At 42.6% G+C, this 21,713-nt stretch overlaps 1 protein-coding gene and 1 long non-coding RNA gene across 3 annotated transcripts in view; one reads left to right on the top strand and one right to left on the bottom strand.

Moving 5' to 3' along the window:
* gfra1a (gdnf family receptor alpha 1a) overlaps positions 1-21,713 on the bottom strand; it is a 106,625-nt gene that overhangs the window by 6,898 nt on the left and 78,014 nt on the right. The window contains exons 8-10 of the mRNA XM_030070976.1: positions 19,146-19,280; positions 10,776-10,957; positions 670-717 (exon numbers count right to left, since the gene is read on the bottom strand). Coding sequence (XP_029926836.1) covers positions 670-717; positions 10,776-10,957; positions 19,146-19,280 — 365 coding nt within the window. The remainder of the gene's footprint in view (positions 1-669; positions 718-10,775; positions 10,958-19,145; positions 19,281-21,713) is intronic.
* Positions 514-10,148, top strand: LOC115372832 (uncharacterized). 2 transcript variants are annotated; one of them, XR_003929481.1, is made up of 4 exons: positions 514-769; positions 4,784-4,891; positions 8,105-8,170; positions 10,024-10,142. It is a non-coding gene; the product is annotated as an uncharacterized LOC115372832 (long non-coding RNA). The 2 variants fall into 2 exon arrangements; XR_003929480.1 differs by lacking the exon at positions 8,105-8,170 and having other exon boundaries at positions 10,024-10,148.

The following is a 21,713-nucleotide window of genomic DNA, read 5'->3' as shown; positions in this document are numbered from 1 at the left end:
GAAAACTGCCTGCAAACAACTAAATGTAAAGTCATGGCCCGACATCCTTCCCTTTAAACTTAGCTTGTATTTTTTTCCTTTGCCTAACCTCCAGCGAGTGGTTGTTATTGCATTCCTCTAAAAGCATTTTTTCCTTGCCTTGCTCTAAGTCTTGCTCTCTGCTTTACTAGAATTATTGTTGGCAACTAAGCCAGCAAAATTGAAAGTAATTGCAGTGTCATAGTTATGTTTTGAACTTTGTGTTGGACTTTTTTTTTGGTTTGTTTCCCTTGTCTTTCAAGTATTTTGGTTTCTTGGGCCCTCTCTGTGTCCGTCTCATTAGCCCTGACCAGCTTGTTTTCCTCCACACCTGCCCTGAGTTTTCCCTCCTCAGCCCTGCCTATTGTGTTGCTTCCCCAGAGTTTCTCCCAGCCAATCGTCTGTGTCCTCCAGGTGTGTGTTCCCGCCCCTCCTCCAGGTGTCTCTTGTTCTGTCATTAGTCAGTTTTCATTGTGCTGTCTTGTTTACCTGAGTTCTTGCTGTCTGTGTTGCTGCTCTCCAAACTTAACATGCAAGTCCTTTGTCAATTACTAGATTTGCCAAATAACAGATTGTGCACCTTGTTTTACTAATTAATCATAAAATCCACCAGCATACAGATTGGAGTAGTACAAATCGGTGTGTTCTTACCACACAGAAGACGCCGTCAACAGTGGAGTTTGACTTCAATTTCTGGGCCTGAAAAAGCAAGACATGGAGAACCAAGATCACAATTAGAGCCTGAGCAGAGGTAAAGCCAAACTAAAATCAGTTTACATTTTGTTGCTGTGCAGTTTGACTCAATGTTTGACCGCTCTCCTGCAGCTAGAAACAAGAAAAGCATCAAAAATTATGCCAGTGAACAGCAGACTAAGGAGGCTTTATGAAGATTTCATAGGTTTACCTAAAGTTCTGGATTAGACACCCCTAAAACACATTCCCATTGTACATGCTGATGTAAATGGCATTAAATCACATGGATACTGTCAGTAGCTCTGTTTCAGTCTGTTAAGTCACGCACTGAATGGGAACAATAATCACATTAAATGTAAGTACTGTTTTTTTTGGGCATAAGGGCTGTGATTCATATCACTTCCTGCAAAGTGTAATTTAAAGCCGGCAAAAGTGAGAGCAGGGAGAGATCAATGCAAACCCCCATGGGGACTCATGAAGGAGCAGAGCCTGCAGGTGGATGCTTGTGTGGTGGTGGTGGTGTGTGTCAGATTGAGAGGCAGCATGTCGGGGAGCCACGCAGTAAGGACGTCAGGCTGACAGCTGAAATCGAGCACCCAGGTGGTGACGGCAGGACACATGATCAGCTGACACATCAGCTGACCTGGAGCACATCACTACTCGAGGTGTCAGCCTGGACTAGGCTTCACAGAGTTTATTATGAAAAAAGCTCCAGATGACACCACAGACTAAAGTCATAGTTCAGTGTGTTTGCTAGATTTTCTGTCTTTGGGAGAAACTTGTTTTCCCCATGACTGAACATGAGGGAAGGGACTCTATCTGTTTGACGGTCCGTCCTTCCATCCCACGCGATGTCCGAGCAAATGTGATGAACCTTTGGGGAATGATACATTTTTACACTGACATCCAGTATCCACAAACTGGAACTGACGGGCCCACTGCAGCGCCACCAACAGGCCAAAAAGTTCCCAAACTTCAAGCAGCAATGTCTCAGACACCACATATCACACACACACACACACACACACACACACACACATACAAACAACATCCAATGCAACTTGCATCACTCTAACGGTTGACTTCTTTGATCCTGCAGCGATAACATGAGCAAATCCTGTTTGGATTCAGTTTTTAGCTGTACCAGAAATGTAAAGTATAGCAACATAAACACATGAGCATCACAATCAGAGAGCAAAATACAAGGCCCTCCCCCCTTGGCTTAAAGGTTAAGGTATAAGATATCTTTGGGTGATCTTAAAACGTAGACAAGTCATGAACAAACATTTTAGTAAATATCAGTGTCGACAGGACATCTTACAAACTATCAATGATCAGTATCCGGTTTCTAATGAGGTCAAACAGAGTTCATTTCCAACAGTTTTTTGTTGGGTGTGGTGGGGTGGGGGCATTATCAGCTGATTAATGGGCTATCAGCTTTTTCCTGCCCCAAACGTTAGTTATTATATCGGCCTTTAAAATTCCACTATCGGTCGCCCTCTGATGGCAAGTGTGCTTGTATTTTTTAGGTGTTCTGATATGCATTACAGCCGTGGAGTGACAGTAAATATACACATGCTCAAACATACACTTTCAGCACTATCTAATCCCTCATATATGCTAATCACGTGTACGTATCCTCACATACATACAGATGTGTATACTGACTCCCCTGGCACTGACAAACACGGAGCCCAACTCTTACTGAGCGCTCCATCCTGAGTGCGCACCTAATAATATATACACTAAATTGAAATATAGGTGGCTGTGAGCAGAGCGAGGAAAAAGTGGGTCACTGATAACTGAAGTAAAACATTTCTCCAGCGCACACAGAGACACCAGAGCTTTTAACAGGCATGGGGTTTGAAGACGTAAAACCATCCTGACTGGTCTCCTCTTGCTGGACCAGCCTCCCCTGTAATCTAGAGACGCGTTTCCCTCAGAGTCTGTTACACAGTAATGTGCAACTATAATTACATGTCACCAGGGGCAAAATGGGGGGACACTCACTTCTGCAGCCTGTCCCCTCTGTCCCCCGCACTTTATTCCACCTACAAACTGTTAGAGTTCATGCAGTTATTACACTAGTTCACCCTTTGTCACGAGTCGGCTGTCCCGCCTCATCTTTTTTTGGTAGATGCCTTTCACAAGCATTTAACCCTTTGAAACTGCAGCAAATTCACCAGAAATTATGAGGAAAAGGGGTGACTGGAATATTAGCAAGAAAAAAATAAATAACCTAAAATGAGCAAGAAAGCAGTAGAAAGTCAGATAACAGTACCAGAAAATTATCCACAAATTGACAGAAATTTTGGAAAAGATAACCCAATTTAAAAAAAAAAAAAAAAAAAAGGAAAAGTAGCAAACAACAACAACTGCAAACAAACAAAAAAATCTTACGAGAAATATACAGTATGAAAAAATAATTAAATAAATTAAAAAAAATGAAATGAATTTGTCCAGAAGGTGCCCACCCACAGTCTGCTGGTTTCAAAGAGTTAATATAAACAGTAAAAGTGACACAAGTCTGTTGATTTAATTGTATGTAAAAATGCTAATGATGATAATTACAATAAGAGTAAGAATAACAATCATAATTCGGGGGGCCACAAGGCATGCTGTGCATCTACACGAAAACTTGTTGCTTTTTGAGAACTGCAGCTCAGATCAACAGTCTGTACTACAACATAGTATATATCTACACTGATACTCTGTCAACATGGACTAACAGCAGGTACACTTTCTGTACTTTCCACAGGCATGAGAGCTGAAATACTCAAACATGCATTCAACTGTAAATAATCATGAAAGTGAGACTGCATATTTATGAAAAGTCACCACTTAACTGACAAAAGAATAAAATCTGAAGATGAAATAGAACTCCAGTTTAATGTGAATCGTACAACTATAATAACTTTGGAGACTCTACCCTCAGAGCCTTTTAAACTTTTAGAGCCTTTGATATTTACAGTGTGAAGCGAACAAGATCAAGGCTGAGCACAGAGGCACCGCCACGCAGAGACTCTGATTTCATGTTCAGTTTACCGGCTATGTCACACTTAACCACACACACGCGCGCACACACACACACACACACACACACACACACACACACAGACACACACAGTGTTTGCGTGTAAATCAGGTGCAAATGAAGGGTCAGAGTAATTCATGAGGCTGTTCTGGGAGCAGAGCAGTGAGCACTGCTCCAAGCTAAATGGCCCCGAGCAAGTAGTATGTTATTGCATCACTTTGTTTTTCATTCCTGTGTATTGCATTAGATATTAGTAGTGGAATAATGAACTGACATACAGTATACTACAGCAGTAAATCTCACATAGTTTACAATTGGTCAGTTTTTAAAACTAAGTTTTAATATTCCAAACTTGAATTGGTATGCAATAGTTGCTAAGCATTTGATACAGCGTTGAAATGTAACTTTTCTGTATTTAAAGAGAAACTCCTGTCCAAACTAAGTATGCATGGGGTGTCTCAAGTTATGTTCTGGAAATGATTTGATTGATTACCACCTGTGTTGATTGCAAGCACATGATGAGTTAATCTGGTAACCTGCAGGTCTAGCAATCAGCGTTTGAACACTGGAAAAGGAAGATGTATTCAGTGAATTAAGCGTATAATTAAGAGTGTGGAACTTTGCATGTAAGCACAGCATCTTGTGGCTTCAGATAAGAAAATTAGCTGGGTGCTTCACATTAAATAGCTTGGACACTGAAACTCTGAATGTGCAATGGGACTGACAAGTTACACTGGGAATGAATGCAACTTGAGGCTTCTTCAGGGAGGGTGTGTGGGCATGTGTGTGTGTGTGTGTGTGTGTGTGTATAGGTGTGTATATGTGCCTGCATAGGCTGAAGGTGTGACAGAATAATAAATGGCTTCGGTATACAGTATCATGAATTCAGACCAAAAATAGGTGTACCGGATGTTGCAGGCATGATAATGCACAGAGTGAGAAACTGTATTCTGTTATTACACCTTTGCTTTGGTGCTAAACTGAAAAAGAAAAAAAGCTCCCATGGAATGGTGTTCATAAATCATGGTGGATTTGCAGGCCTCTGCATAACGGCTGGTGATAGGACCAAATGAGAAACCAAACAGAAGAACTGGGTGAGAATTTCAAGCCTGGTGCCAGATGTCCCCAGCACTAGGAAAATAACAGGTATGCTCGTTGAGTCTCAGCGACATGATGAGCAAAAGCAACTTTCATCGTTTTGTGAGTCTGATGATGAGGTCCCATCTGTGTTCGGTGTCATCTGTCAAGCTTGAGACATATTAAAAGTTTTAAATGTTTTCATGTCGCAGATAGCAAAACAGACAAGCAAGGTAATTAACTTTTATAGCCCATCAAGGCCAACACCCTGAAGGTACCTGGAGCGCCGTGGATCACAATGCTGGGACATTTTCAAATTTAAAACACGGTTCATTCTGAATCTGAGAGTACGGCTCCATCTGCCGCTGCATTAATAACACCTCCATCTCCAAACCCAGCAAATTCATTTAGAACTGGCTTTCTATGCCAGAAGCAATTAAATTACATAACAATTGCTGTATAAACAACACTAATTGGGTAGGCATATATAAATCTTTACATACCACTTAATTCTAATTCTACATAATCACAAAGGTTTATTTTCAATTTTTGCCAAAAACATTTCCAAAACATTTTGACCTCATCAAATCCGACATTGTTATGACTACAGGTCGTATTTGGAACACTGTGTTGGCATGCTCTGTGTTGTGGTGTTCTTTCTTGTTTCTGTCAGAGTATGGAGGTGGCTGATGAGCTGCAGGTGGTGCGCTGTGGTTGGCTCGTGTGTGTGTGTGTGTGATTGCTCAGGTGTGCTATGGTTGCTGATCGGCCTGGTGTGACAGCTCCTAAGGATTTAAGGCCAACTGTCAGCTGTCAGCTGGGCTCTCTCTCTCCTTCCTCACTCAGCAGCACCAGCCTGCAGACCTGTGTATTCCTAGTGTTGGCAACACTGTTGTCAGGTGCCTTTTATCATATGAATTAAAGCTGAAATAACCACAAAATCACAAAATAAGGACCGTTTACATTAAACTCACAATATATGAAATAAAGTGCATAAGTTATCAGTGAGATAGTTCAGCAGTGAGTCAGCTGAGTCTAAATCAGGGGTCAGCTTAGCCAGTGGCACACTAACAAAAAGTGTGCAAGAGGAGATGATGGCAGCCCTGCTAGTTAAGAAAGCATAAGTAAAGCTTTGAACATTCCAGCCCTTGTGGACAGAGGAGTGCGGTGTCTTGTGTATTTTATGTTCCAAAAACGTTGTTCGAGTATTAAACACCATTTTAAGACATAATACATAATCAGACAACAAGCATAATCTGGCAAATTTACCACGTCCAGGAATGCAAGCCAACACCCTCAAAGTCTGTTTTGAGTCTTTTAGATCCTTAGATCCTCTTAGCGCACCACCGCCAGTCTTTATTGGTGAACCCTCAAACTCTGTTGGAAATTTTGTTTTTCATGCAGTGTCATAATTAAACTTGTAAATGTAACTAATTAACAAGAAATGTTCAAACTGGCACTTTGTATCAAAGAGGTTGCCAATGCCTGGTCCATATGGCCCTTGCTTAAATCAACCCTCTGCGGTTTGGATTCTTGCAGCTTAAAGTTTGCTGCTCTGAACCTGTGAGCATTTGGAAATTTTGGACGTTGCAAGTTGAGAAATTATAGTGGTTTGGATGTCTTATTTTTGTCTCTTGTTCCTGTCTATTTTTTTTTTAGCAGAGTTTTGCCAACTGCCCAGCCTGAGGCCTTTACTACCACTCAGCTATATTAGATGACCATCCTGCTAATGCTCAACATTCATGGGTGCAGGGAGAGGAGTGCCACACATTTTATGTTATGGAAAGGCCTCCTCAAGACTGGATTCCATTTTTCCTTTTGCTGTCTCACTGAGTGGGTGTACTACATAGGGTGACCTGTCTTTCTGTATTTCCGGCATCATCTCTGGCAAGTTGTTTTTTTTTTTTCCCCCTTTGTACGGTGCCAATATGGATTTTGAGCCAGATGATTTTATCACAAATCCTGCTGTAGATAAATTGGATAGGTTTGGGAAAGCTGATCTAATGCTTATCACTACCGTGTTTGATGTGCTGGCGCTTTTTAAATGCTACAACATCTGAAATGAAACGGGTCGTAGGTGAAAAACTGAAGGAGAGGGGCTCCTTTTGCGGTCCACCTGTGGCTGCGGGTGGCGAAACGCGACACGAAGGCAAAAAGTCCATTCCCTTGCCTGGAGCCTTTGATTCAGCCAAGCATGACTGCTGAAGAAAGCTCTGGTGGGCCTTCCTTATCACGGAGATGGTAGTGGGGAATCGTGAACTGGAGGTGGAAGCAATGATCCAAATCGAGATTTAAAGCCTGGATCATGCGACGTTTCCAGTCCACCCGTTAGTCTCCACTGAACGAGTTCCACCAGTCTTCAGAGCACTTTGGACATAGGCTCACACACAGCATTTGTTCCCATGACCAGAGATCCTGAAGTGGATCCATATTTCATTGCTTTCAAACATATCGCATCTCAACTGTTGTGCTTTGGCCAAAAGGATTTCTGTGTTTCTCATAAACTAGTGGAAAAAAAACACAGTAAGTGTGTTCCAGCCTTTCTACTGAGGGAAGTTTAATGGCCCTAATGCTGTTCAGGATTTATGAAAAATCTGGCAACCAAATTTATTCCGAGTTTGCACACAAAAGGGAATCCATTTTGATAAGTTATCTCAGGATAGTCAGGCTCCTTTTGTTGGAGGAGTTTAAAAAGTGCGTATCGGCTAAGATCACCGTCTATCTAAACGAACAAAAGGTCACGTCGTTCTCAGGCCGCTGCGCTCGCCAATGAATTTGCTTTAACGCACGAAAACGTGTTTTTGCGCTCCGGTGCTCTGCAGCTGGTCGGTGTGATTACCTTGTCCCCGCAGAGGAAATGGTTAAATCTCCGAAAACCTTTCAGCATAACGCACTCGCCTCAACCGAAAACCCCTAGGCTGTGCATAACAATATCCTCGCGCCTTATTTCCATTCCTTTACGAACTTGCCTGATACCTGGTCTGTTGACTGCCTGCTTCTAAAAAGTCACATTAGCATGTGTTAGATTTCCATATTTGTCTAGGGCACTTTGCTGCTTGCTTTGGAGTCAACGGTATTCATGAGGACAGGAGGACGTAGCCCTAGGGCCTGATACTGTGTGTGTGAGTGTGTATGTGTGTGTATTTGTGTGATCGTCACACTCTCAAGTATGGATTTACCAGTTATGTGCCAGTGTGTATGTGTGCATCCGTTGCTCCATGTATTGTCTTTTTCAGTGTGTATTTCTGTGTATGTGTGTGTGTGTTTTTTTAATTTTGGTAGGGTGGGTTGGTCGGCTTGCAGTGGACCCTGATCACCGCAGCCTCCCACTCCCTTTGGTCCAATGTGGTGAGTTAAAAAACAGGCAATTTTATGTCCTACCAGGACCCTTGAGGGAGAGAGAAGGCCTCTTTGCCACCGTACAAACACATTCACATCACACAAGGACAATGCACCAGAAAAATAAACATGAGGACAGGGAGAATAAAGAAGAAAGAAAACTACACACTCAGAAACCAAAAAAAAAAAAAAAAAAAAAAAAAAAAAAGCAAGCTGACCCCCTCCCCTCCCTAATTTAGTTTGAAGCTTACGGTCAAAAGCACTTTTCCTCAACGTTGTATGAGCAATCCACACAGGAGCCAAACTAGATTTGTGAACATTGACAAAAGGGAAGGTGGAAGGCACACAGGTCTCAAGCTGTTTTCCTCCGGCTCCTAAAAAGGAATATCTCCTGGGGAGCTGAGGAGCTTTCTTCCCTGTCATTCAGCCAATACACCTTCCGCTTCTTTTCTTTTCTCTGCTCTTTGATTTCTTTCTTTCAAGCCTCAGTGTGCAAGGTAAATGCATTGTTGTACGTGTTGCCGAGCTGTTATTGGTTGGAAGCAAAGGGGTTCTGAGTCATTGGTTATTGGTTATTACTGTGTGTGTGTGTGTGTGTGTGTACATGTGTGTCTGTGAATGAGTGTGAGAGAAAGCGAGAGACAGAGGGAGATCAATGAGGAAAGGGCAGTGAGTTTTCTGGCATACGTGTTTCCAGAGTTTGTCATTACAGCCTTTTCTGCCTTGTTGCCTTACAAACATGCGTGCGCACACACACACACACACACACACATCCAAACACACACAAACAAAACCATGAAATTGCGCACACAGTCATATCCGATACTTCCACACTCAGATACACACATGCAATCAGTGTCATGCAAACACACACACCACAGAGAAAGGGGCTTAGCACACAAGAACACTCATTAACTTCTAGTTGACATGCTATCAAAATCATTCCAACGGCACACACACACACACCGATACACCACCACAGCTCATTATAAGCACATTGTGTGTGGTACATGCATGTGTTTGTGTGTGTGTGCAGTTGTGTCTGAGTGTCTCTGTGTTTTGTGCTCACTAAAATTGTTGGACCTGCATGGTTGGGTGTGATGTTTTGTGTGTGTGGCGGTGGGGTGGGTGTGATATTGAATGCTCGTCTTCTTTTTTCTGTGAAAAAAAAATCAACTCGTGCACACATGATGACAGCATTGTGTGTCATAAACAAACATAAAAAGTGCTGTTTACTTCCAACCTGGAAGTTTGCAGAAAAAAAAAAAAAAAGATGACTGAGGTTGGCTTTGAGTTTGGCTTACGGCTGCTGGAGGGTTTTTCTCTAAACTTTGGATCCAAATGCTCACATAAATGCAACACTGAGGCGCAGCAATGTACGCGCAATGGCTTTCCAAGTCTTTGTCATCTCACTGCTGATAATGACAAAATTATCCCCACTTCCTTCTGACCGAAGAGCCCTTCACCACTGCTTAGGATTGCTGCTAGCAATCCCTCTGTTTCATCAGCCAGATAACTGCTGTTCCCGGAGCGCAGGAATGGCTGCTCCAGCAGCGAAATACACTCAGTGTCAGACCCTCATCTGGCACAGTGGGCTTGGCGCATACAGATAACACAGATGGACAGACAGATGAGTGTGTAGACAGAGGAGCAGGCAGACTGGCGAATCGACGTGAAGGAAGATAGGCAGGTGCGTGGGAAGTCAGACAGATGGGTCGCATGTGTCACAGTAACTGAAATTTCGATGCAACTTCGACACAGTTTGCGAAGCATTGAGTTCACTAGTTAATGTTATAAACATTCAGTACTCTCAGCCAATGTGATCTGCAAGCTGAAGTTCCATTTTACTGTCACTTCCACAGGGCATAGAGGTGCGGATGATAACAAGGACTGGAATAGTTAAAGGAAGAGGATGGATTGGAGTAGACAGAGCAGCAATCTGGAGAAGAGAAGCAACATATTCTGTCCAGGCTGCCCTTTAAAACAGGCAAGTGAATATCTACGCTGCTGGACAGACAGATAAACTGACAACAAATAGGCAGACACACAGAAAGATGACTACATCCAGACTCCCATAAAGAAGTCTAGCTTAACTTAACAATTAGGAAATCTTTACTGACTATTGCAATGGAACCCCTATATATAATTGCTAGTGACTTAGTATTTATTTATACAACTGTCCACGGTGAGATAATTATATTGATGCTGAAACCTATGATTACTGTAGTTAGTACAGACTCCCTGTAATTATTAACTGATTATTTCTAGTGTATGAAATCACAGCAGAGTCAAAGTACCAATTCAAGGACTTCGGGGTCCTGGAACCGCACATCGAGAACCGCCTAACTAGTGTGGACTTCTCCCAAGCAATGGAAGAAGGTAGGATTTTGCCCATCCCTCAGTGGGTACTGGACTGAGGCAGAAATCGAGTCCCAAGCAAGAGTCTGCACACCAAAATGCTCCACTTTAACCCTTTTACTTTGAGAATGCCTTGAACTGGGCTTCAGATCTTTGCCGACTTTAAATGACCGCATAAAGATCTCAAGCCAGAATCCAATGTCCAATCAAACACAGCCCGCAGAATCCAAACCTTGCTTTTGCATTTGTCTCTTACCTGTAGACTGCCGCAGAAGTGATAGATGCCAGGGTCTGTGTTGATGTGGTTGTCTAAGGTGTTGGGATTGCGCTCACGGTTCCTCTGGTAGGGGGTGGTGGTTGAGGTGGTGGTCTGGACAGGCGGCATCGGCTGCCACACCCCCACATCTGTTCCGTTCCCAAACGCCTGGATGGCTTTACCTACGGAGGAAAATTACATCAGATGTTTAGACTGGCCAACTAAAACACTGAATAAATCCTAAATTTATTCAGGTTTAGCCCTAAAAAAGAAACGTGAAGAGTGGCACATTGTCCGACCACCACGTGTAAACCAACTGTCTGAAAAGCTTTCAGCTGGCAAAACCACTGTGACAATGACCGAAAGTTGGTTTTTGTTCCGTGCTGCTAACTCATCCAATTTGTATTTTACATCAAAAGAAGCAACTAAGGCAAAAGTCGACTGTCAGCTTTTGATTATGAGAGCTTTTAAGTCTCTGTGAAAAAAAGAAAACATGTTATACTGCACCCACCCACCCCACAATTACAGGTGAGTTAGAAGGTACTTAGGTTTTTGAGTGTGCAGTGAATTTATTATGTAGGCAAGTGATAACAAAGCCTAAGTGCTGATGTGGCTATTTACTGTTAGAGTCCATTAGTGGCCCTATTAATAGCCTGCTATGGCTTTGATGTAAAAGACACAGACACACACATACACACACACACACACACACACACATACATCAGAGAAGAGCTGAGCTTTACAGTGCTGCTGTTTCAGAGTAATGATATTCTTCTATCTCAGGGTCAGTGAATTATGACCTTAATACTATGCAAAAGGAAGGGAAACCTATTAGCATAAGCTCTTTAACCCCACTGTAATATTTATACATATTTATATGTGTGCGTATGCGTATACGGATAAGCCTAGACGCCGTTTAACATGTATGCACATTGTGGCACTTTAATATCCCAATGCTGCACCTGCATCTAACACCCGCAGCCCCGTGGATACCAATCCACCTCCTGGTGCAGTGACTTGCCCTGCTCTCCCTATGATCTACTCTGAAGGAACCCATGATGGAATCCCCTAATTTCCAGTGACCTACTTCTTGCAATATTTTTTCAAGCCGGAGGAACTAGAGGATTCTCAGTTTGTCCAGAACTACCTTCAGCTCTAATATGTGCTAAGTGAATTTATGCCTTATTTTTGCACTGATGGTCAGCAAGTGGAATTATGTTGTGACTTTTCTGGTAAGCGAATTGAAAGTTGCCTTGGACAGCTGACATTTGACTTTATCTTTTGTTGGGAATATTTTTTTTTTCAGCAGAGGAACCAGTAGCCTGACTGGATGTCTGTCTCCATATGTAGTCTCGTCCATTTTCTTAACATCCAACTGCTGAAGTGCAATGATGACGATTAAGGTATCTGAGGTTTACTCGCCTATCTACTCTCACACAGCCAGCTGATCTTGGAAAATCAGACTTTCACTGGACACACAAAATCAAGCCACACTCCAACCGAGAAGCCGCCAAATGACTGGACTGATGAGCATCTTTTGAGGAACTATGGACACAGATTACAGGACACAGTTTAGGTGATGATGATGACATGAAATAGAAGTGCATTCAATTTGAAAAGAGAAACCGGACAACAATGTCCATTTCCCTTGTCCAGAATGTCCTGAATCATGTACCAACATGCTAGCAATACACCTACTGACTTTCTTGCTTTAACCATGAGTTGCTGCTTTTTGTTTAGCTCGTCATCGTACATCATATGATTCATTTGTCTGATTGGGCCAGTTGGCGAATGACAACACGGGTGGTTGATCCAATCACCTGCTGCTCATTTTTGTAAACGTCCATTACTGATACCCCTACTCCAAATAGTGTGAACCCAAGACTCTATTTTGTGAAGTAAACAACAGAAACAAAATCCAAATCAGTGTATGGCTGTGTGAGGCTATTGGCAACCAACGAGCCACTGAATGACTTGGCTAAGAACAAACAGGAAGCCCAAACGTTCAGTGTGAGAAAGACAGAGTTCGTTTGAAGATCTCAAGCTTGAACTACATGTTCCTTCCTCTTGAGTCCCGGAGAAGTTTGTTCCACACAAGACAAATTGAAAAAATTATTATTTTTTTGCTTTCTTATATTGATAATCCCTTGGACACATTAGTTTCTGAAAGTTACTGCACCAAGCCCAGTGACAGCCTTGTCTCCTCCTTCTTTTCCTCCCCCATGTGGAATTGGCTTCTGCTGGAGCCCCCGTGAAGTTACCCCTGACACACAACAACCTCAGCTTCTTTTACTTCTGCTACTTTTTCTCTGCATATTCAAGAAAACAGGCATTTTCTTGATCTTGACCTGTGTGGGCTCTCATAGTTCATCTACTTTGCTGAATTTATCTCTAGTAAGGACTGTTTTACCCCCAGCATGAACAGACTCTCTTCTCTCATGTCCTGTCTATGCTTCCTCTCCCTTCTATCTGTACTACCATCTACATTTCCTCCACCTCTATAAACATTTATTCTTGCGTTTCTCAGATTCTCTCTCTCTCTCTCTCTCTCTCTCTCTCTCTCTCTCTCTCACTCTCATACATAGACACACATACACACACACACTTTCCATCATTGCTTTTCTTTAAGTAGGATCTATAGGGCTGTAAAGGTCTCTGCTGTGGCACACCTTTCCCAGGCTGGCTATGCCCAGAGGAAAATTGCAACTGATTTCATTATCCAGGCTGAGAAAACAGGAAAACCTCCATGAAACCGAATTTGTACTTTCATTTCTATAGAATCAATTGGTTCAGATCCTGTCTTCCTGTGTGTGTATTTGTGTGTGTATGGGTGGGTGGGTGTAGGTGGAAGTTGGGAGGGACTTGAGGGGTTCAGGGAGGTACAAATAATTCGAGAAGCCCTGCCGTACAAATCACCTTGCATTTTTTAACGTTTCATACAATAAGTGCTGAAAAAGAAATTATGTGGAAAAAGCTGTGTCCACATGCATTGCAATTCATGTTGCAATTGCAATAATCAGCAAAAAAAAGTGCAATATGATTTTTTGTCAATATCCTGCAGACCTTACATGTGTGCATTTGCTCATGAGTGTGTGTGTGTGTGTGTGTGTGTGTGTGTGAGTGCAATTGTGTGCCCAGCAGCCAGCCTGGTAGCTTTGTGCCGAGGCAGCAGAAGGCTGATGAGCATATTGAAAGTGTTGATGGGCTCTTTCGTAGCTCCTCTGTCTCGTCACACAGGGCCTAATTACACTTGTAGCACTGTGACTGTGTGTGTGTGTGTGTGTGTGTGTGTGCGCGCGCGCGTGTGTGTGTGTGTGTGTGTGTGTGTGTGTGTGCGCGCGTGTGTGTGACTATGAAGCAAAGTTTATGATAAGGGTGATGTTAAGCTACAGATGGAGCCTTAGCATGCCAGGAGAGACATCTTTGTGTGTGTGTGTGTGTGTGCGTGTGTTTTGTTTTTGTTTAAACAATGTATACTGTTAACCATTATTTTCTAGGAACAAAATCTCATCAATCATCTAAAAAACAAAAAACTTGCACTATGCAAAACTGCAGAGGGTCAGTTGAAGACCCTTTGGATTCAACTGACAAAACTGTGGAACAAGCACATAATATGATAAATTATGTGTGTATTCCAAGGTTTTTTGTCAGTTGAGTCTAAATAATCCTCACTTCATTTGACCCCACCCCACTGCAACTATGCATGGAGCACCTTTAATAATAACTCAAAAATTCTTTGTCATTCAAACTACAAGATATCTTGTGCACAAGATGGATGGTTACAGTGACATTTCAGCCATCAGTTTTAAAAACATACAGGCCTATATTCACATTGCACGTTTAACCTTGTTCTTGCAGTAAAAAGGAATCCTCGTATTTGCAAATCCATGAGCGTATACAACATATCCTATGAACCGTCATTTTTTACTAACATTTGCACTGCATTTACTCATCTGCTCTCCAATATAGCTCATTATCTTGCAGCTTGTTGTCATCACTACTTTCAGTGAGAAATGATAACAATGCTAATATGCAATTTTGATCAAGGTAATGGAAGTGCCAATACACTGTCACCACTTGGTGTTAGGAGAAGAAAAATAACGGTAGGTGTTACTTTGTTATTCCTTTAAACGTGGAGCAATCTAGTTGTAAGGCTTAGTTTGAACACTAAGCCCTCTGGCACAGAGCTTATGGCTGCTCTCAGTACATTCAGTGCAGGGCAAAAAGGCACCTATAGCCTGCAGTACACTCGGGGTACATGGAAATGTAAAGCCGGTGGAGACTGAACAAACACACTATTGGAATAGAGGATCTCTGCTATCACCCTGTTACATCAAGGATATATTGTGCATCATGGCTATACTTTCAAACATCACAAACACACACACACAGACTCAACACCTTTTCTCTTTCAAAGGACAGAGCAATGATTCTCCCTTCATCAAGCTCAAAAAGCATGGTCCATTTAAACAAACAAGATATCATCTTATCTGTGCATGGTGCTTAAAGCAGACAGATATTTGTGTTGCAGGCTAGAGGCTCTCAAAAAAATCTGCATTGCATATATAACTCATATATAATTCCAGTCTGGCCATGCTATAAATCCAAATTATGATAATGTATGATACTGACACTGAGTTCCTGGTTGTTTTTAGCGTGTTTCCTGTGCATATACATATTCAGTAAAGAGGCAGGCATCACACTGGAAGAGGTAAAGCTCCTGGTAGTTTGCTGAATATATATGACAGGTACCAAAGAGAATTTTGCATCATTAAATCAACAACACGGAACTTTCATTTTGTGTTGATTTTTTTCCCAAAATGAAGACTGGATTTCCGATGAGCACCCCCGCCTCGTGGCATAAAGATCTTGATCTGGCCTTGTTGTGAAAGTGGATGAAAGACGTCAACTATCTATTGTTATCCTGGACCACGGCTGACCGCAGCGAACGCTCCACACTTCGGCTTAGCTTCACGAGAACAGATACCACCGATAACACCAGCAGAGACCATATTTCATGCAAGGAGGGAAGCAGGAAAACACAGATGCATCCAGCAGAGCAGGTTAACGGTGAAGTGGGATCTCACAGTCAACACAGGCCGCTGGTGTGTGTGCCATAAATGGTTTCATCTGATTAGAATAACCGCATAGAAATAACCTTCCCGCTGACGGTCTTGTTTGCTTATGCAGGTCATAGAGAAGCATGAGTATTAAATTGTTTCAAAACCAGTTAAAAACTCCTCGTAGTTGCTTCAAGTAAACTTCTCTTTAGTGAGGACCGGCGGAACAACGGGGAGTCCTCTCTTACTCTCTCTTTCCTCTGTCCGTCTGTCTACCCCTCTCGTGGGTTCTTTCTAGTCATGACCCTGTAGCCAGCGTGTCAGGAGGAGAGAGATCTTCAGAGTTGTCAGTTACAGTTACTGCTGAGCAAGCTTAATGAGAGCGGAGAGGAAGAGGAGGGGATGAAAGGAGGGAGAAGGAGACAGAGAGAGTGAAGGAACGGGGGAAAAAAGTGAAATAAAGCAGGAGCAAAGAGAGAGGGCTGTAACAGTTACAAGGGGGAGAGACAGAGGGGGAAATCGGGAATGAGAGAGAAAGAGCGAGAGAGAGAGGGAGAGAGAGAGAGAGAGAGAGAGGAGAAATGAGGCTAACAAAGGAAAGCCACAACAGGCTTATTCCTCCACTGGGCCCTTCAGAGCAAATGGGAGCAAGTGATGGATAGAGAGAGGGAGAGAGAGTGAGAGAGAGAGAGAGAGAGAGAGAGAGAAACAGAGACAGACAGCTTGGTTTAACCCACATTAACCCCTGCTGATCCCAACATGCTCACACACACACCAAGCAGACACACACACTCGCACATACACAAAAATGCATATGCACACGTGCACACTGTATGCACGCACACACACACACACACACTCGCTGTGGTGGCCTTATTATCTACAACCGCCCGACCTCATTGACACTCACTGGTAAAGACACCGGAGCGCAGAGGGAACAAGAAAAGGAGGATGAGGAAAGGACAGAGGAGCAAAGGAAAGAAGGGAAGGCAGAAGAGAGAAAAGGAGATGAAGGAGCAAAAAAAGGAGGGAGGAAAAGGAGGAGGCAAGAGTGCGAGCAGGAATTAGGCTGGTTTTGTTGGCGTTTTCTCACCTGGTAAATGTCATATTGGCAGGGGAAAATCAAACAATCCAATATGCGAGTGTAGAGCTGACACTTCGAGCCACATCAGCGTCACTCATTCCCCTCTTAGTGATTAGGGCTCATTATTCTGAATGCACAGCATGTAACAACACGCAAGCCCACTGAGGAACTGATACACTGATCGCTACATCAATGCATTGCTTGGCTCATTCATTATCATTGCACAAAGCGGCTTTGCATGTTGGCAGCTCCAAGTAGCAGCATTAGCAGAAATCTAAACTACCCACACCTGAATTAGCCACTACCCCAGCCCCGCTTTGTGATTTCGGCTGATAAAACAGAAGAGCATCACTTTATTTCACCTGTCTAATGTTAATATTCAACTTTGTATCTAATTAGCATCAACTTAACCCTAACCCTTACTCATACAAAGTTGATAATAAGTTAAAATTCAACTGATAGTCTATTGAGTATTCACATTGGACAGGGTTGATACAGAGTTAAGCATCTGCACTGATTCAATTGTGACACTTTATTAATAACTAATAGGGCAATTTGTTTGGTTTCTCCACTCTTTCCTTTGACAAAACTTGGTATGAACATCTGTGTCAAATGATCTAATCACAGCTGAACAGAGACAGATCTCCATTAATTCCATTCACACCCAGCATTACCGTGTGTGTGTAAAATGTGATTTCAAAGGCCACGTGTGATTGGATTTGTGATCGACCCTTTCTTTGCTTACTTTGATTTCTCCGTACCTTACTCCACCTCCCACCCGTCCCTTCTTCCTCCTCACTTTATACTCCATGCTGTCACTATCTTTGTCATACTCTGGCCCATTCACAAAGCACTTGTGCCCGACCACTCCTACTTTGTGGTGTTGGATCCAGATCTAACTCAAAACTTGTTTCCTTCGAGGGGCTCTTATTTTTGCTTAGATTCATTGGCCATTGGCTTAAGACTTACTTTGACATTTGCCACAGGTCACCTATTCAGTTAAGAACATGTCTTCCATGTGCCCAGGTAGAGCAAATAGATAATTTAGCCAATAGTTTTTTTTTTTTTTTTTTTTTTTTTACCAAGACTATACACTATAAGCTAACTTTGGAACTTTCAACCCTTCAAGCAATTTTGATTTGAAATGCTTACACTTGTCTACAATTTTCATTTAAAAAATTTAAAATATTTCCTGAGAGACAGTCCAACAAATTAGAAAGTCATGCCAAAAATCCATTCTATCAAACACTCCTCACCAGAGTGTTGTGGATCACCAGAAAAACCAAGAGTGAATGGGGTCTGTGACCATCCATTCATGACATTCTCTGTCTAGCCACCGGGGCACTGTGTATGCAGGAGCAGCCCTGAAGCCAAATGGGCTTCACAGACCACCCTTCATCTGGAGAACCTGGATTCAGGCTTCCTTGACTTCAAGCTTGTGGCCTGCTGAAGTGTCTGAGTAAGACGGCGTGTAGCTGACGGTGCATTCTCACCTCCGTGGAGGTCACTCTGCTCTCCATGGATAAAAGGCAGTGTGTGGAAGGACAGCGCTGAGTTGACTGACACTGACTGCACTATCAAAACAGAAGGGGGAGCATTAGCTGGGATTACATAGCCACAGACAGCAATGAATCTCCTTCTTATCTCCACAGCTGGGTAAGAATGCCGCCCAACTTATTAGGTTGGGCTGGAGATAGGTGTGTGTGTGTGTGTGTGTGTGTGTGTGTGTGTGTGTGTATGGATGGGTAATTAGAGTTGTAGTGCGAGAGGGCTCAATGACAAAGCCCCTTTCTGTCAATGATCTGAAGGAGTTTTGCTATGGATATTAGGCACGCTCAGACAAACACGCACACACGTACACACATAACCACATCGCTGCATTACAAGTGGTTTCTTCATAATACAAGGGAATAACAATGGCAGCATGGCAATGGGATGTATTTGGTGGAAAGAGAGAGTGTTGAGAAGGGAGTGAGAAAAGCACAGAGACAGACAGGGAGAGAGTCATAGAGTAAAGGAAAGGATGAGAGGAGAGAATCAAATAAGAACAGAGGACGACAAAGCTACACAGAACAGAACTCAATTAAACTGGGAAGGAAGGGAACAATACAGACTACGCAAAACTAGACCAGACCAGACCAGAATAGAATAGAACATAACTGAAGCTAAAAGAGTAGAATAGAAGACAAGGCAAGAGATGGGCAGAGGGAAGGCTGTGTGACTCACGGAGGCAGGTGTTTTCTGTGAAAAACTCGGTGAACTTGTCGCACTCATCCTTGTTGTTCCCGCTGCTGCTGCAGTCACAGTAGGGAGAGACGCTGATCTTAGGTGAGCGCAGGTAGTTGGGGGTCATCACTGTGCCTGGAGCAGGAGGAGAGGGTACGAGAGAGTCAAAATGTTGTTCCGTCCGTCCACCCGTCCATATGAGCTGTTTGTTTTTCTGTAGAATTTGATCTTTAATCTTTTAAACTTTGAAAGTCAAGGACCTCAGATTCTCACCTGGCATGTTTTAATTGCATTTTAAGACAAGCTGTCGTCAAACTATTTTACATTCCAGACCCCCAAGTTGACTTCAAGCCACAGACATCCCATTTGAAGTGATTTTGCCCTGATGTGAACATATATTTTAATTTGTGTTCATTATTAAATTGTTTAGCTGAAGCGCTTGAGATGATGCTCAGATTAAAAGGTGATGTTAAGATAGTCAGACATTTTCTAGTAAACCAAACACTATTGAAATGATATTATTCCTTATTTTGCTGAGGAGCCCCCTCAAGCACCACTGGGGGTCCCTGAACCTCACGCTGAAAACCTCTGTTCTCATCCTGCCAACAGTAAATGGCATAATAATAAAATTAAATCTCCGTTCATTTCTGTCTTTCTCCTCCCCATGTAGTGGAGTAAAACAGTATGGCAGAGTTTCTGCAGAGAGCAGAATGCAGAGAGGCTGGAGTGAAGAATAGGCTTTCTCACTGCGAGGGAAAGTAAATAGCTTCAGTCAGTGATTTCTTGCTCTCCCAATGGATTGTTCCCTTGCGCTGGCCACGCTCCAAAACAGGCCTTTTTGTTTTGCAGCAGGCAGAATGAATTGGCGATTCTCTGCTCGCTGTGTGGACGCAATGTGTGTGTGTGCGTGCACAAACATAAGTGCATGTGTGTGCGCCTGAGTGTGTGTGTGTATGTGCTGCTGCTGCTGCATGGACTGCCTTGTGCAGCCCTGCTTGGAGGAGAAAAGTGGTAGATAGAAAGACGAAGGGTCCCCCAGCGCAACAAAATGCAGAATGGAGAGAAGCAGAGAGAGATGATGAAGGAGAGGAATATCTGCTACACACTTTCTCTCATTTTCTGAATTTCTTCAGCTCGCTCCTGCCTTGTCCTTCCCTGCTGATAGTGCTTTCTCGGGCTCTGTTGCTTGGTCACTTCACTGACTTTGCTTTAACTGCCATTTTGGCGATGCCCCGGGAGCTGGGACACTGAATGTTTGGTTGTACTGCTTTGTTTTGAGATGAATTCCTATTAAGCCCCATCATCAACTTATTTAATATGAGAAAGAAAAAAAAAAACTTTCTCCCAGTAGGATCCCTCACTGAGACTTTGGGCCATACAAATTTCTATATCTACATTTTTCACTGAGCTGTAATTGAAACACCGCTCACAGCCCCCTCCACTGACAAAGGAAACTGAAAACAAAGAAAAACAAATAAATCATTAACTCTCAATCAAGTTCTGAAAGTTATAGGTGTTTTTTCAAATTATTATTTAAAAGAAAATGGAGCACCTTTCTCGGTAAAAAGCCCTCTAGGTTTTAGTGAATACAGATTAAGAGCAGGGAAGGAGGTCTGTTACAGTATCATCAGTTAAGTACGATCACTTAGTACAATAATGCAAATGGACCAGTGGCTTTAATCAGCACTGATATTAGGTAACGTGCAAATAGACAAGGGAAAGTATTCTCAAGGGGTCCATTTTTTCAGTTTTGCTGTGTGTATGTTCATAAGAACCTCAAACAGCCACTTGTGTGACGGCTTTTTGACATTAGATGCATTTTTTACAATGAAAAACAAGGGGGCACTTCTAGAAACAAGCTAAAATGCTAATAAGGCCAAGAAGCAATTTTTGAACAATGTTGAACAGTAAAATTTTGGCATCTGATGCATGTGGGGAAGTAAGAGAACCAGGTTTTTGATCAACGGCCATTCCTATGCGAAGGTTATATTTTTCAGTAGAAGGTCTCCTTGGACTGGATTATCCCGCTTATTACACAGCTTCACCTTACAAAAGAAATGAATGAAATAATCTTCAATCATTTAGAACTGATTTACTGGCTTAGTTCCAGGACACTAGTTTCCATGGCTGGCATGTTGTCAACCTATCCCCACTAACACCCTGCCAGGAAAAATGTAAAAAGCTATCGACCAAATTCCTTGAGTCTGTACTTTGGTAAGTGATGTAATTAGAATAAAGCGGGTCACTAAAGTAAAAACTTGTTGAAAGATATTTTAACAAAATAAAAACAGAGTGGACATGGTTCATTCGCACATGCACCAGATTTCTTCAGGTTTGTAAAAGAGCAAACATATTTTTTTTATTGTTGTTGCCAGAGCGCCAAGGACCAAGATCTCAAAATATGGTCAAATATTTCCTCCACAAAGATTGTCATCGTTGGCATGAAGAAATCTGCCATCATACACAAAAAAAATGTAAAAAGCAATCCTAACATGACATGATAATGAGCAGGAAAGCCAGGCGCTCTCTCTAGATGGTGCATAGCAGGCAGTCATTTATAGACAGCGA

This window comes from Myripristis murdjan, chromosome 15 (genome assembly GCF_902150065.1).
Source record: "Myripristis murdjan chromosome 15, fMyrMur1.1, whole genome shotgun sequence".
In the NCBI taxonomy this organism is placed as follows: domain Eukaryota; kingdom Metazoa; phylum Chordata; class Actinopteri; order Holocentriformes; family Holocentridae; genus Myripristis; species Myripristis murdjan.
This window is presented reverse-complemented; position numbering and strand designations above follow the sequence as displayed.